At 38.8% G+C, this 17,254-nt stretch overlaps 1 protein-coding gene across 3 annotated transcripts in view; it reads right to left on the bottom strand.

Moving 5' to 3' along the window:
- Window positions 1-17,254, bottom strand: part of nfatc3a (nuclear factor of activated T cells 3a) — a 63,426-nt gene that overhangs the window by 24,925 nt on the left and 21,247 nt on the right. For all 3 annotated transcript variants that reach the window (XM_068310039.1, XM_068310048.1, XM_068310031.1), the window contains exon 3: window positions 13,080-13,242. In XM_068310039.1, the coding sequence (XP_068166140.1) occupies window positions 13,080-13,242 (163 nt within the window). The remainder of the gene's footprint in view (window positions 1-13,079; window positions 13,243-17,254) is intronic.

Genomic DNA, 17,254 nt, shown 5'->3' with positions numbered 1-17,254 from the left:
GGTTAAGATATTTCAACTGCTTTTGCTCAACCAGCTCAAACTAGAATTGCCACATCACGATTTGTACTGCAGCAGCAGTTTGTGCAGTTTGCCACTGCACATGCAAACCATGACAACATGACTATCCAACATAAGGTAATGAATGTAGATAATAATGAAGAACTTCTTCACATAGTGCAACAACAAACTAATTGTAAAATGTTGACACCTCACATACTTATAATGATATTTTTAATGGGGTAGAGTAACAATTTTTAAAGAAAAGACCGACATCACAAAGACCAAAATGAATATAAAGAATGCAGAACTCCAGAAATTAGAATTCATATTATTTCACAAAATTACTAGGGCTTACGGTTAGTACTTTGGGAACTCTGATCTCCTTTAGCAAGGGAGGAGGGTTGACTTACTGACAATTTTAAGTGAACATGTCTGCTCTTTACAATCACCACAGTTTCATGCAGGGCAAAGACCGTTGTCACCAATGTGATTTATGTTCATAACCCCCCTGTTGTTCCTGTTAGGGTGTTGAATAAACATTTGCCTCTTCCTGTCACATCTTGTTCATCCTGTTGTCAAAGAAGTCAAGTCATGATTGTGATGGCTCTTATAAAAGCTTTAAAAAAAAGTTTTATTTACAGTGGGACTTGTTGGAGGGTACATATGTCACCACAGGCTGACAGAATAAAGTCGAGTGTTTGAGGGACAATGACCAGTGGACCCAATGTCCTCTTCTAACAACCGCGCATACGAAAATACAGAGACACATACATTTTCTACTTTAAAATGTTAGCCACGGAACAGAGACATAATTCATCCCTTTGTAACCAACAACCTACACTTCATACTGAATCACTGAATGTGACAAACAAAAAATGCACTTGGAAGGAGGTTACGCCAAGAACCCTGATGAGGCCCAATTACCAGTAAAAGGGTTTATTTTTGAAGGTCACATTAGATCTTAAGAGCCACATGAAAGTATAAGTCATGCTAGTAATAGGTGAACAGGTAATTATGCACCTCAGTCTGAATGGATCCAAGACTATAAATGACACCGTTATTCTGGATTTAAAGGAACTTTCAACCTAAGGAATCAACAGTCTTGTGGCTTGAGATTCTTGTTTTATTATGACGTGGAAGTGAGTTCAGACACACAGCACTTACATGTGTGTGTGCATGTCCATAAATCAGTGCCTGTTTATTTGTTACACCATGTGTGTTCCAGACAGGATAAAAAGTGTTAACAGTGTCTGGAGGAATGTACTGTGTCTCTGGCAGTATATAGAAAAGATGAAGAGAAAAAGTAAAAAGACTGTAGAAATGTTTTGTTAGTTCAACCCAATGTCACCGAGAAACAAAATAGTGATTTATTTCCCCCCTCCCCCTTTTACACAATTTAAATGCTTTAGCTCCCTGTTTCTTTCCATCTTTGGCTCTTCTTCTCGATTTCTCGGTGTCTTCAAATGAGGAATTTGGTGCAGTGCCAGTGTTGACAAACACAGACAGACCAGGAGTTCTTTCCAATCAACTAATCAATAAGAAAAACCTTATTGGGGAGTCAGAAAGAAATAGTTTACTTCAGAAGTACCATTCAGTGAACACTGAGTCAAACTATAAATCAACCTACAGTACATTCATTGTTTGGCTGAGAGACACCAAATGTCAAGAAGTAGCAGTGTGCAATTTCATCAGCATTCTAACATTATGTTTGAAGTCATGTAAAGACCCCACAGACTCCTCAAGCAGTAGTCCAAGCACACTGCTGGGACACATTTGCACCCTCAGTACAGAAAATGCTCAGAGCACCACCTGCAAACAGTGCATGTAAACAAACGCACATGGATAAATGTGGGTCGGATGTGGCATCTCATCAGTGAAATGCACACAACACACACTATTGGCTTGTTCCGCATTCGACAAATCTGTGCTTGAGTGAGAAATACCACAGGAGGGTGGTCTTTGCACTTTTAGCTCCCCACCTTGCCTGTCCAGAGTGCACTGAGTCCAGCGGGTCAGTCGGCATATAACTGAGGCCCAATAGAGATCAGATCTTATATTAAACCGCACTGACATTAAAACCAGTCACATGTCGCTGGGCCTGTCCTTGTGAAACCTAACTTAGAGCTGCTGCTTCTGACTCTGGATCGAGTTTAGGATGAACTCTGTCCTCTAAAATAAAACTGCTGGATATGGTTACGTATTTAGCCCCCACTAAATAAAGTCTGAACTTATTTTTGGCCTTCATCTGTTCCACTGATCCGGTAATAAGGCTCGCAAGCAGAGGGGAAAAACATCTCATCTCATCTCATACACACACACACACACACACACACACACACACACACACACACACACACACACACACACACACACACACACACACACACACACACTGCCAGTTACCCAGGCATATATGATCCATAGCAGTTAAACATAGGATAAAAGATTGCATTAAAAAAAAGGACAGATTTTAGAGTGAATGTGTCCTCTTAGAGTTGTTGATGGGAAAGTTGCATGGACAAAGCTATGGACAATATATTCAGCAGAAAAACACTCTCATTTTACAAGATGCATTTCATTCATTAATTGAAAACATGAATTTATATAAATACACACACACACACACACACAGACACACACACACACACACACACACACACACACACACTTCTTCCTCATCCTTCTTTGCTAATGTTCCCACCTGACTTTGAGTCTTTCTTTTCTCTATCCTCATATTTTCTTTGTCACTCCTTCCCGTCCCTGTCCTCGCCTCTCACCTACATCAGCTACAGCCCCCCTGCCGTAACTCGACACTTTCAGCAAGCAAGTGCCCTGACTCTGCCAAGTTGTTTCCCTGTGTTGCTCCACTGTTGCCATAGTGAAGTTGTGTGAGCGTGTGTGTGTGTGTGTGTGTGTGTGTGTGTGTGTGTGTGTGTGTGTGTGTGTGTGTGTGTGCACATGTGTAAGTGAGCAGCTATATACACTCCACTGGTGTAAACAACAGCCCTAAAGATTGTGTTGGAAACTCTGTGTGTTAGAATAGGTGGAATTAAACACAAACTTTGGTGTAAGCCGCAGTCCTTCAAAATGTTATGAAGTGTGTTAGAGAGAGCATGTGTGCATGTACTACTAGTGTGTGTGTGTGAGTGTGTGTGTGTGAGTGTGTGTGTGTGTGTGTGTGTGTGTGTGTGTGTGTGTGTGTGCGCGTGCGTGTGCACGCATGTGCCTACATTGGTCTGACAATCTTTGTGTAAAATGGGAGCACTGGCGATCAAGGTCACAAGTGGGCCCTTTTATACGACAATGATTTTCTACTGTAGCACAACAACCTGGGATCTATGGACACGCACACACAGACAAAGCGCTCACACAGCTTTGCTGTTTGCCCAGCACACGAGGGAGAGCACAGAGAGCCAGGGGGCGGGTTGACTGTTTGTTTAAACAAGGTCAATACATGTGCACACACTCTAACACACACAGGAGCGTTTACTGTATACTCCACAAGGGCTGTATATGGCCTTGCTAGACTGGTACAAGCTTAATTCCTCTTGTTCCCAATTGTATCCTCCCCCACTCTCTCTCACATGCAGAGACAAATGTTCCCACACACACGCACAAATACACACACACACGCACACACACACACACACACACACACACACACAAACCTCCTGTTTTACTAACCCCTTCTGAGGGACTGTTTCCTCGCTGTGAGCTTAGCCTGATTACAAAATATGAATGCCACACTTTCAAATGGTTTACATCAAATAGTCATAGGACAAAGCAGAACAAACCCATTAAGTTCATACAGATCAAATCTATTGTGATATTGTTGTCTGTTCAATTACCCATTGTGATAGCCAGTCTACAGTAAGATCACTAGAGTCAAAGGGACAATACCGCCTAGGCAAAAATGCAAGAAGCAAAAGAAGATGGTAAGAAAAAGAAAAACAGACAGATACAAGAGAGAGAGAAAGGACACAACAATCCTTTAAAGTCAAATGTAACATATTTGATGCAGCTTGATTTTTAGGATTTGGAGACTTCTACAACATAAGTTCAATTATTTGGATCTGCATTTGCACGCAGAAAAATTCTGGATTTAGCATGTTAAAAGAGTTTTTTTGACAAATTTGTCAGAAGGTTTCATTAAGACCTTTTTTTTTTTTCAAAAGATTGATATTTCTGGCAATTTTTTAATAGTTCAGGTCTTAATGGTTAATACTGAAAATATAGTAGAAAGGTCACAGTCATGCATTCAAGCATTAATGTTGAAATTATTATTATTTTTAATCAAAGCTGGTGGAAATATAAAATAAGACTGAGACAAAGACAGAGACGGACAGACAGACAGATATACTTTATTCATCCCAAACTGGGAAATTTAGAAAAAAAAATTATGTCAGCATGTCTTTATTTAAATCCATTACTTGTTAAAAGATATTTAAAAGTGGACTGTGCTATTTTCTTTTAAACTGCTTTTTTTTTCAAAGTTGTGCTATACCAGAGTAATGCATGCAATTTTGTTGTGTGGGCTTGCTTTTATACAAAACATCAGGTAATACCAAAGAGGCTCCTTAAATCTGTGTGGGTACAGAAGCACTCAATTAAGCTGGTTAAATGCACAGAAGGATACCTAAGGCAGCCACAGAGGCTTTGGACTTAGATGTCTCCTAGCAACAGGTGCACCAAATATGGTCTGCAGCGAGGCCCAGAGGAATGGCTTAAACAGCCAATCAGCCAAGCATGGACAAAGTCATGCTGGTATAGTGAATTTTCTTTTTAATTCATCTGTTGGTCACAGGATTGTAAATAACTAAGAACCACCTGTATCTTATTTATTTTCAAATTATCAGAAGGACGTTTTTTATATTTGTGCAGCATTATTAATATACACTGCTTTCCTTAAGTCTGTGGAATGCATTATGCAAAAAGCATACTTCTATATGGTATAGCGGAACATACAGTATGGTATGGTGGAACATACAGCTGTAATCCTCTCTGCAATTTGAATTATTACCATCCTGTCAGTTAAGATAATAATACTTTTGAAACATTTACTTTTGGAACAAAAGTCCAGATACTTTGGCCCATTTAAACGACTGTACACTGAAGAAAAATAATTGTACACTGTTTATGAAGTGTTTGTGGTGTTCCTGTTTTAATCTATTTAAATGTGATATACTCCCCACAGGGTGTTAGAGAGCGAGCGAGCCAGGAAGCGAAAGAGAAAGCGAGAGAGGTGGAGAGAGGTGGAGGTTTGTCTTGGAAAGGAGAGTAATGAAGGTTAGCCGCAGTAAGACAGAGTACATGTGTGTGAATGAGAGGGACCCAAGTGGAAGAGTGAAGTTACAGGGAGAAGAGATCAAGAAGGTGGAAGATTTTAAGCACTAAGGATCAACAGCCCAGAGCAAAGGAGACTGTACAAAAGAGGTGAAGAAGAGTGTACAGGCAGGATGGAACGGGTGGAGGAAAGTGTCAGGTGTGATGTGCGATAGAAGAGTTTCAGCTAAAATGAAAGGAAAGGTGTACAAAACTGTAGTGAGACCAGCGATGTTTTTTGGTCTAGAGACAGTGTCACTGAGGAAAAGACAGGAGACAGAGCTGGAGGTAGCAGAGATGAAGATGCTGAGGTTCTCTCTGGGAGTGACCAGGATGGATAGGATCAGGAATGAGTACATCAGAGGGACAGCACATGTTAGAGGTTCTGGAGATAAAGTCAGAGAGGCCAGACTGAGATGGTTTGGACATGTCCAGAGGAGAGATAGTGAATATATTGGTAGAAGGATGCTGAGTTTTGAACCACCAGGCAGGAGTCCTAGAAGAAGACCAAAGAGGAGGTTTATGGATGTAGTGAAAGAGGACATGAAGGTAGTTGGTGTGAGTGAAGAGGATGCAGAAGACAGGGTTAGATGGAGGCATTTGATTCGCTGTGGCGACCCCTGAAGGGAAAAGCGGAAAGGAAGAGAAGAAGAAGAAGAAGCGAAGATTAAAAACTCATCATTGTTGCTTATGTAACGGGGTTCCCGAGATGGTGTGTGCTGATCTTGGTTCCAGAGTTAATTTTCAGAAATCAAAGATCATTTAAATAAGATTGCAAATTGCATATTTCAGCCACAATTTTTTTTTCTTGTATTCAGATCACTGTAAAGCTTTTAGAACACTGTTCTGTCATTAATTTGTTTTCTCTATAAAAAGACCTCCTCATGAATGTGGGAACTTTCACCATTCCTTGACTTGGAATGGTGAAAAGAATTAGGAACCCAAGAAGCCCTTACTCAAATGCTTTTTTTTTACTTGACACAGCAAGTAATCTCAACTTACAGTGCAGACAAGGCCAAGACTTAGTCTATTTTGTTAAAAATGTTCAAATTTAGGTATTGAGATTCAGTGGTAAACCAACTGCAATCACATATTCTAACAACAGAGCCATTCTCCCTTCAGGAAATAGTTTGATTCATGGTGCACAAAAGACAGTTCGTGTGTGTGTGTGTGTGTGTGTGTGTGTGTGTGTGTGTGTGTGTGTGTGTGTGTGCGTGCACACACGCATGTGTGTGTCTGTGTGTGCATCTGTGCATGTGTTTCTGTCAAAATAATAATGGCATCATAGGGTGAATAAACGACCTTTCAATATGGTACTTTTTTGCAGTGTCTATCAAAAAAGGCAAAGAGGATCAACAGCAAAGGGCTGGTGTTTAGTAAACAAACAGTGGCTGTTAGACCTGCTGGGCAAGTGCTGATACTATCTATCTTTGTAAAGTACAACAAGGTGTTCATTTAGCATTGTGTTTTATGGTGCACACCGAAACATATTTGTGTAAGTTATTCCTAAAATCATTGAAAACCATTTTGAAGATAATTTTAATTAGAAAATCAATGTATGGAGCTTTTTCTTAAATTATTTAAAAGGCTCATAAAATGGCTCCAAGCAGATAAATAACTGAACAGCAGTTCTTTGAATGGGACAAGAAAGTCTCTCAGTAAGTTTGGACTGGCAACAAACCAACAATAACAAATAAGGTAATGCAATTAGCAAAAGACAAAGGGGACTTGGCCTTACCAAATTTAAAAGATTCCAATTATGGTGTTCAATTAAGATCCCTGGTGCGCCATTGTAATCCACAGTTCATGGCAAGGTGGAAGGAAATATCATGCAAAAGTCTCCAGGAATCTTTAAAGCTCACACGTTAAAAATAAATGGGAAAGGTAGGAATAGTGGTGGAAAGTATGAAAATGACAATCAAAACAATAAGTACATTCACACTGTTGGAGGGGATCTGGGTAGAGAAATGTGATGCGATTTTTCATCACTCCTGTCCAGAAGAATAAATAAGTTTTTAAAAAGTGCAAATCAGAGGCAGAATGACAATAACCAATGCGTAAGGGAAGGTCATAACATATGCACGCACATTAGAGACATCTTATTACCTAGTCTTATTACCTCATCTTTTATTTTGTCTGAAAGGTCCCAAATGCATTTTTTAATTCATGTCATTCAGCCGTGCCTCTGAGCTAACTCTCTATCAACACCCCCCACACCAGGTTCACGTGCATTTGTTAACATGCGCCACGTGATCACTCACGTGCTACTGACAGGTCACCATAGTCTGGAATTTTTTTTTACTTTCACTAACTTCATTACTACATATTTCACTCTTACTTTTATCACGGTTTTCACTCTTCATGATATAACTGTTAATTTTTCTGTGCTTAGCGTGGAGCTGCTTTCTCAGACACGTAATATTGCGGATGATTTTTGGCGTAAAATACACAGTGTTCGCAAATGGGACAAAAATGAGTGGAGGAGACAACAGGTGATTACAGACAGAAGGTAATTAAAGCTGTGGTTCCCGACAATCGTTATTGACAATGAGAGATAGCTGACTAACAACACCGGGAAGCTAAGCTAACGCAGACTAATTAAACATGGGATATAACCTACATCACAGTGAAGGGGAGGACAAATGTATCAATATAGGACTGTACTCATGCTCATAAGCAACTGTAAGTACGATGAATACGTGCTGTGTGTGTGTGTGTGTGTGTGTGTGTGTGTGTGTGTGTGTGTGTGTGTGTGTGTGTGCGCGCGCGTGTTTGCGTATCCGCCTCCACCCCTTGTTTCTCACAAGGCTGGGAATGAATGATAAATGTACCTCTTGATTATTATTATTATTATAATTATCTGGATTATTTCACATCCAGGGTTTAGGTCAGTTGAATATAACCCTTGACTGGTAAAAGTTAATATCTATTAGGCTCTATTAGGCTGAAGCAAAGCTGACTAGTTAGCCATATGCTAGCTGACTTCAGCAGGAAGCATATGTTTTCCAGATTCTAGGATTTGGTAGGGTTAGGGAGGAGCACTATGTATATGTGGAGTGTTTTGATTACATTAACAAAACAGTGAATTCCAGTAGTTACAGACAACATCAGCAGACCAACACAGAAATAAAACAAATCAAAGTAACTGTGGAGAAGAACCTGAATCCATGTTGAGTCTGTTTCTATCAACTGACTGCTCTCTAATGCAAATAGAGATCGGTAATACCACAACACAGCATTGTATCTGTTTTTGTCACACACAAGAATGCATAGGAATTAAAAATACTTTCAAATTAATTATGTGAACATTTTAATAATATACTGATCACTGATGATTTTACTCAGTTATATATCATGTTGTACTGCTTTCAGTGCACTACTGAATGGTCTATCACAAGATAAAGACTCCAGCTGGTTTTGGATTCAACTCTGGAACTGCTTGTGTGACCAAAAACATAAACTGTACTCAGTAGCTTCTACAAAGAAATTGCAATAATCAAATAATTTCCTCTGGGAAAGGGGAATGAGGGCAAGCATGGCAAACACTTTCTTGAAAACATTTGACAGATAAATTATGCATCGTCACATATGGCACGATACAATCTTGGTCTAACCGAGGTTGAAATGGTTAATTATTGGCTTGGAGGGAGCCTGCATGACTGAATGTATGAGGACAGGGACTGTTTCTAAAGCAACCAATGGCAGTAATTTGGGCTTCAGTGTTGTTTAAGAAAATGTTATATCCATAGTTCTTTGATTGTTGAATTTATACTCCTTGCTGTATTGTTTTATGTATATTGTGCATAATGGTTTAACAGTTAATTAGTGTCCCGCCCATAGTTCCAAGGAATAACTATAGGTGTTATTCATAGCAACAAAACTAATAATAATTCCAAATTCAGCTGTTCTAAAATTAGAAGTAGCAATTTTGTATGTATTGTTTTGTCTTGTTTGTTTTATTTTGCTAAAATCATTCTGCAAGCTTGAAATAAAGGCTGATTGTATGGAATAATATTTTAAAGAAACTTTACTTTGACTTATTCTCCATGGCCTGCCACAGATGTGCTCTTGAGTCCAATAATGCTGTAAATAAGACCAAAAATAAGTCAAGCTCAATGACAAGGAGCCTAAATTTGCATTTAACCACTTATTATTTATGCAAAATGCCTTGATACAAAATTTGACAAACAAATAGGCTTGCATTGCTAAAAAGATGCTAGTGTGCAAGATATACAAAGTACAACAGAACAGCCAGACATTGCCATCCTATTGGGCTGATTGGACAGCTGACCAAACTGCTGTCTGAAATCTTCCATTGCTGGATTCCATAACAATGGTTATGGTTCAGCTCCAAGGCCCTACCTTCATCATACACACAAAGGAAGCTTGTCACTGTTACTTAAAATATTAATGTGGTTGAAACCTTCCGCTCTTGCGCTCTATCTTTCTCCGTCTGACTACCCTCCCAGAGAAAAGCAAGCATAGCTCTATGATACCTCATCTCTCACAGGTGCTATCAAATGACAGACTAGCTGACTGGTCTTCAGTGACAGCGCTCGTGCTTGTCTGCTTATCTTCCTGCCTCAACAGGTTAACTGTCAGTTTTTTGTGTGAGGAGATCCAAATATCAGTCCATGTGAAAGCTTGTTAACAGGATCAAAACAGTGGCTGATTTTCCACCAAAGCCTTCTGTTGCTCTGTGCTATTCTTACTTTTCTTATTTAAGTTAATGGTATAACATTATATCCATATAGCTATCCTCTTAACAAGTGTTGTGTTATGACATCAAATAATAATACTAATATAATAATAATAATAATAAATAATATAATTAGGGTTGATCCGAGTACTCGTTTCAAACGAGTATCCAGTACGGAAAAGGAATTTTTGACGAGTACGAGCATAATACAAGTAAAACCCGTCAAAACTCGTGCTGAGGGAAAATCCTCATGACCAGCGGTCCCCAACCTTTTTTGCACCTTTTTTTTTGGTTTTATGTAAAATTTAGACGTCAACAGACGATAAACAACCTTTTGTTCATGAATTGATAATCAACATCTCTTTAAACAAAATAATTGTAAGAAATAATTATATTAAAAACTTGTTTCAAGTGACTGCGCTGATGAGGTTTATTTTGAAATATAGCGACTTACAATCAGTGCATTCAATGCAAAGGAAATACTGATCATTTCCAATAAAAGGGTGAACAAGCCAATCAATCAAATAATAATAATTACAATAATGAGAATTAGTGGTTGGGGACCGCTGATCGAGGGGTAACGGAGACAATGACACCTTAAGTGTGTTCCAGACGTCCGGTCTACTCCGCAGTTTGGTTTTATTTTACAATCACTACAGAAAATCCCTCTTCACAAAGACAGGAGGTAGGGGTAACGTGCGTAACCTGTCACGTAAATGAGACCTGTCAAGCGGGACAGACACATGCATTCTTCTGTGCGTCATTCCACACAGACGTCACTTTTCAAAATAAAACATCTTTAGACTGGTAATCAATAAAAAAAGAGAAAATTTTCTCTGCCACCCATTACCTGATGTCCCGAGACCCGGTAACTGGACATTAGGTACCAGGTGGTTGGGGACCACTGACACAGACAGATGTAATCTCTGCTCTTAGTTTGACACTTTCTTACTCCAGTTCATGCGGATGAACCAGTCAGGAAAAGAAAGAATGAATGAATACTGTATAGATATTTTTGAATCTCAGTTCTGAGGCTGTTCTGTAAATATTCATTCATACACTTAAAAATATTCATGTTCTGAGTTCATAAAAAACTTGTTCTGTAAATAGTTCTCTTGCTTTTGTGATCAAAAACATTGATTGGAATCCAAATTTTGAGGCTATTCTGTAAATTGTTCTAAAATGAACAAATATAGCAACTTCTGATCAATCCATACCAATTTCAGACTTAAAATATGTACTGATTTAAGCCCCACCCATTTCCGGTCAAGCCACACCCACTTCCGGTTTAAACCCCGCCAATCCGAATACAGATACGAATAATTTAGATGGTTGAACAGATACAGATACAGATACAGATAGTGGTGTACTTGCTCATAACTAATAATAATAATAATAATAATATACAACAATGTAATATATGGGAGTGTGTGTGTGTGTGTGTGTGTGTGTGTGTGTGTGTGTGTGTGTGTGTGTGTGTGTGTGTGTGTGTGTGAGAGAGATTTATTGATTTTTAAAATCACATTTATTCACAAAAGCCAGATTACAAGATAATCGCGGTGACCCAAAATCCAAAAGAAATTTACGCAGAGGATTTTCAATAGTACTGTGCGTTAGAGAAAGAAAGAGAAAGAATGAGAGAAAGCAGCCAAGACAGATCGAAATGGCAATCCACAAATCCATTGGTGTCAACTAAAACTTAAACATTGTATGCATTTACTTAATTACATGGCAGCAAAGGCTCCTCAGAAGAGGGCGAAAGCTTCTCTTAAATTTAATATTTAATGGAACTCTAACACGATTTTTGGTGTCAGCCATAGTTTCCATTAGTCAGGAACAAACCAACCCATAACTGTCAAGAAGACTCAGTTTACAAGAAAATAGAACTGTTTCATATGAGCTGGATCTATTAGTACAAAGTACTATTTCTCATAGAAATGTATTATTAGTCTGTCCTCCACCTTGACTTTAACTCTCTCTGGCAGTTAAACATGTGAATGTTTGGGAGACAGAATGAGAAACAGGGAGAGACAAGATATCTTTGATGAAGTTACTTGTTTGCTGGTAATCAACAGTAAGAAACCTGTTAGGGAGCATCTGTTTATTTAGTCTGTCTGCTAATGTAGTCGGGACATAGAGAGAAAAGAACTGCTCCACTGCTGCCAGCAGGATCAGCACCTTGGAAAGCAGCACAGTGCTAAAAATTGTCCCTGTCATTGTTTTTGTCACCAGTCCTTACATTTGTGCCAGTGTAATAGATTAAGTTGATGGTTTGCCTGTTGCACTGGGTTCAGTATCACACATACTTTTGCATGTTGGTCTCTGTGAATAGGCTCTAATAACAGTTAGATGGGAGTATATGAAAAATCTTGACAGGAGAAATGGGAACACAAAAATTAATCTGGATGCTTACTATCTTTTAGCGGTTTAAATAGATTTTACCAGGATTCCGTTTACCTCCCAGTTGTAGAAATCTACAGACAGAAACGATAGGAAAGCGAAAGGAACAGTAAACAAATCATGAATGAGAGAAGATTTTGCAATGGATCAAATTGCTACACACTTCCAAGGAAGTGTTTACTAGCGGTGTACACCTACTCACCTTCTAATTTATACTACTAATTTATACTTGTTTCAAAATTGTTTTTTGAGGAAAATCTGTGCAAAAAGTTTCATTTTTCCATCACAGGTAGAATGCCATCCAACAATCAGAGAACAGCCTATATCTCAAGAACCTCTCGCTAAATTTTGGTGTTCCTCACTAACATTTGCAAGCTCTGACATCTTGGCTATGTGGTTTAATAGTGTATGTCCATCATCACAATAACACTGACAGTAAATGAGTTAAACCATCAGGATGGTCAAGGCATCACAGGATGTTTTTGCTTTGAAAATAAAGGTTATGTCCAGACAATAAGACTAAATAGCGAGTTTAATCATTTTTAAGTATAAAATGTTACACTTTTAACTGGTAGTATAACTGAGTGGTGTGGATTGTGGACACTACTAACAAATAAACAGCCTAAAATGTCTCAAATACTTTGTAAAATAATACTACCTTGACAATTGGATGGCCACCAGATGCTGCTTTGACAGCTCCTCGACTGCCCTCTGTCTCATAGTGCGCTCGGTGGTGGGCTTTGGGTTGGACTTCTATCTTCAAGTCAAACTGGCCAAACTGGCTTGGCAGTGGCCAATCCAGGGGAGGCAGTGAGGAAGTTCTGAAAAGAGGTGAGTGAAACCATAAAACACAGAATACTGTGGAAAACATGTTTAATTAACTGTATTAAATGTAGTTATTGCTTATTATAAGTTGTACCATCCTGAAGGTTGAGACTGAGAAAACAGATTTTCATGTCTATGAGCAAAAAAAAAAAAAGCAAAAAATCAAAACAAGAAAAAAGCAGAACAACTACCTGAAATGAGTCTTTTCACAGTATGAAAACTACTTTGGAGGTTACTCCTAAATGAACAAAGAAAACAGAAAAGAATGGTTGTGTGTCCTTTGTCTACAAAAAAAAAATCTTCACTAAATAAATCACTAAATAAATTCAGTTTAACATTCAAAGGCTGCGCAGTGAGGGGAGTAGAAATTCTGCTTTCATGGTGTGACAGAGTACAATAGAAGTCAAAAAGAGGTTTCATGTCTATGGTACTCAGCTCCAACCAGACAGTGAATCACTAGAACACTCATGAGCATTAAGGTCATGTTAATACTTTAAGGGGGAATCATTTTCAGAGGGGGGCTGTTCTTCAGAGTCTTCTGTGTGGATGAATGAATGCATGGTAGAATGAGAGTACATGTTACATGGTGAGTAAGATGCTGTCTGTGCATGTTATATATTGTTATGTGTGATACGTGTGGTGCCAGAGACAGGAGTTGGAATTGTGTGTTTTTCCTGTTTGCCCCTTTTTATCTGTGTAGACCAAAATTATATTTGAACAGCTGCGCTCAAAAATAAAACACTCCTCTTGACAGAGAAACCAGGTCTCTCAATCTGAATGCAAGCACTCGTATCAGCCCAAAAACATTGGCATCAATCAACCATAAATTTCTGTTATGTTGTTGTATTTATTGTCGTTGCGCTTTTAACAACAAAACCATGACTCAAAATGTATGCTTGAACTCGACTGAAACATAACATAATAGAGTCTTTATTAACCAAAAAAAAAAGAGCTAAAAGAATCCCAATCCACTGCTTGATTAATGCTTGTTTTGTTTTCACAAACTACATGTTTGTATCACCCAAGTGTTTTTGGCAGTAGATTAAAAGCTTTTTTTCTTTTTTTAGTAGAGCAGTACACACAATCATAAGTTACATTGTGTATCTATTTGGTATGCACAATTTTTATCAGAGTGATAAATTATTGGCCTGATAATGGCCAAGTTCATATTATCAGGTCTCAGCTGATAATTAAATTATGTTCAATAAATATTTAATATTAAAATTGTTGACTTGACAAATGCAGCATCTACAAGAGTGCTGTTGATGTCATGAACATTTGAAATATGAATGTCAACCCTTAATAAAGACGACAAGACTAGAGAGTAAAGCATGTGGTCTCCTGTATGGACAACATTTCAAAAGAAAATCATACAACTGTTGTCAGCTATTTTAGTATTTATATCTATATAGTATTTTTTAATGCTCAGATGTCCAAAACATGTATGCACACTGAAGTGACTCTTTAACAAAGGCAGCTCCTCACACTATGTGCTGACCTGTGCTTACATGCTAACCTGCGTGGGCTCTCCCGCTACCATGGTGACACTCTCTGTCACATGGTGATATAAAATTTTATTTGCCACCATCAAAAGCAGTAAAAGCAACAAGCATGTAAATGTACTCAGCTGAATCTGTATGACAGAGATGTGGCAGTACAAATATTATATTTAAGAAACATTCCTAAGGTTTTAGCCACATAGAGGAGTCCAGAACGTACCCTGCCTCTCGCTCATAGTCAACTGGGAAAGGTAACACCGACACGCACAAACTGCAATGCGGGAAAGTTCCTGTACAAGAAGATGGATGGATGGATGGATGACTCACATTTCTTTCATCACTAAATATTGGTTTTGTCCATAACAATCTGACCAAACTGAAGGAAAATTGTGTATTCGCCGACTTCATGAATTGAATGACAACAAATCCAATTAACATTGCATTAGGAAATGAAAAGCCAAATGTCTTCTATTTTCTTGAAGTTTTGAGACGTTAAAGGTAGGTTTTAGTCATTTATCTTATTAAGTTATGTTATACAGATTCCCCTGCTTACGTAAAACCACCACCAGTTAGATTAACTAACAAAACTAACCAACCAGGCCAAAGACATTGCTCACAGTTACTGGCATATATGTTGAAAACATTTTCCATTAATAATGCTTTTTCTTATTTAAAAAAACAAAACAAAACAAAGCAGAAATACAATGTATAACTAAAACTGCAGGGAAGAAAATACACTGTATTGCAAAACGTATTTGCTCAGCTTTTCAAATCATTGTATTCGGATGTTCCAATCCAGGTCACTGGTATGTAAAATTAAGCACCTAGGCATGCAGACTACAGACTATTACAATCATTTATGAAAGAATGGGTCACTTCCGGAGCTCAGTGAATTCCAGTAGTACAAGGATAGTATGCCAGCAGGAAGCAATTTGGAACAACATCATATCACAGAGTGGGGTCAGCGTATGCTGAGGTGTATAGTGCACAGGGGTTGGCACCACTGGACTCTAGAGCAGTGGAGATGCGTTCTCTGGAGTTCCAAATCAAGATTCTCCATCCGGCAATCTGATGGACAACCCTGCATTTGGCAGTTGCCAGGAGAATGGTACTAGGTGTAGGCTTTTCTTTTAGGAGTTGGGCTCGGTCCCTTAGTTCCAGTGAAAAGAACTCTTCATGCTTCAGCATACCAACACATTTTGGGCAATTTCATGCTCCAACTTTTATGGAAACAGTTTGGAAATGGCCCCTTCCTGTTTCAACATGACTGCACACCAATACACAAAGCAAGGTCCATAAAGACATGGATGAGCAAGTTGGGTGTTGAAGATCTTTATTGACCTCAACCCAACAGAACACCTTTGGGATGAATTAGAGGGGAGACTGAGCCAACATCTATTCTCACAAATGTCCTACTGGAACAAACCTTGTGGAAAGCCTCCCAAGAACAGTTGAAGTTGGTATAACTGCAATGTGTGAACCGACATCACATATGGTATAAGAATGGGATGCTACTAAAAATCATATGGTTGTGAAGGCAGACCAAAGTTCTTTCAGCAATACAGTGTATTGTCCGTTATAATCCCTGAAAATTCACCAACGAACTCTCATCTATTTCTAAACATAGGTTTACAAGTTTAAGGTTTTCACCCTGGGCTTGAGCTAGCCATTCGCCACTTCGCCATATGCGAAGTAAATTACATATGGCTACAAGGTTTTTAGCTTATTTTTAGGGAAAAAAAGTCTAAAACTTACAACTTTTTTGGACTCGCGAAAATCCCTGAGCGATAACATAAGAAAACAATAGCATGCTGCTATTTCTGCATACCGACGGAAATAGCCGAAGTGACCCGAACGCTCACGATCATTAAATATGCACTTGGGTCATGACTGCCTCTCGCCAAATAAAAAAAAACTAGGGCTGTCACTGTAATGCGTTAATTAGATTAATTAATTATGCTGCAAATTAACGCGCTATAAAAATTAATGCAATTAATAGTGAGTGGCAAGTGAATGCGCAAGCATTTTAAATTTGGCCCATCGAGAGACCCATAGGCTGCAGTGACGTCACTTCCTACCTGCGCCACTAGTCAAAAGCAGAGTGACTGACAAGATGGAGGCGACACAGGAGAGCAAGGCAAGCCCACTCGGACCCTTGGGCGGCAAGTTTATTTATAAAAAGAACAAAAACGGGACTATCAATAAAAACGCAGTGATTCTGCGCTGTAGACGCCTCTGTCAGTCTGCCCCAGGGCAGCTGTGGCTACACACGTAGCTTACCATCACCAAGTATGAATGAGGAGTGAATGAATCATGGACCCGATGTAAAGTGTCTTTGAGTGTCCAGAAAAGCGCTATGTAAATTTAATCCATTATTATTATTATTATTTGTACCTTTTGTAAAAGAGACAAAAACAAAAACTTGAAAAAGTGGCTGTTGTGGACCAGGAAGTAGTAGTCAGGATGAAGTGAGGAGGGCATTGAAAAGGATGAAGAGTGGAAAGGGACT

The sequence above is a fragment of the Antennarius striatus genome, chromosome 1, assembly GCF_040054535.1.
Source record: "Antennarius striatus isolate MH-2024 chromosome 1, ASM4005453v1, whole genome shotgun sequence".
NCBI classification, from domain to species: domain Eukaryota; kingdom Metazoa; phylum Chordata; class Actinopteri; order Lophiiformes; family Antennariidae; genus Antennarius; species Antennarius striatus.
This window is presented reverse-complemented; position numbering and strand designations above follow the sequence as displayed.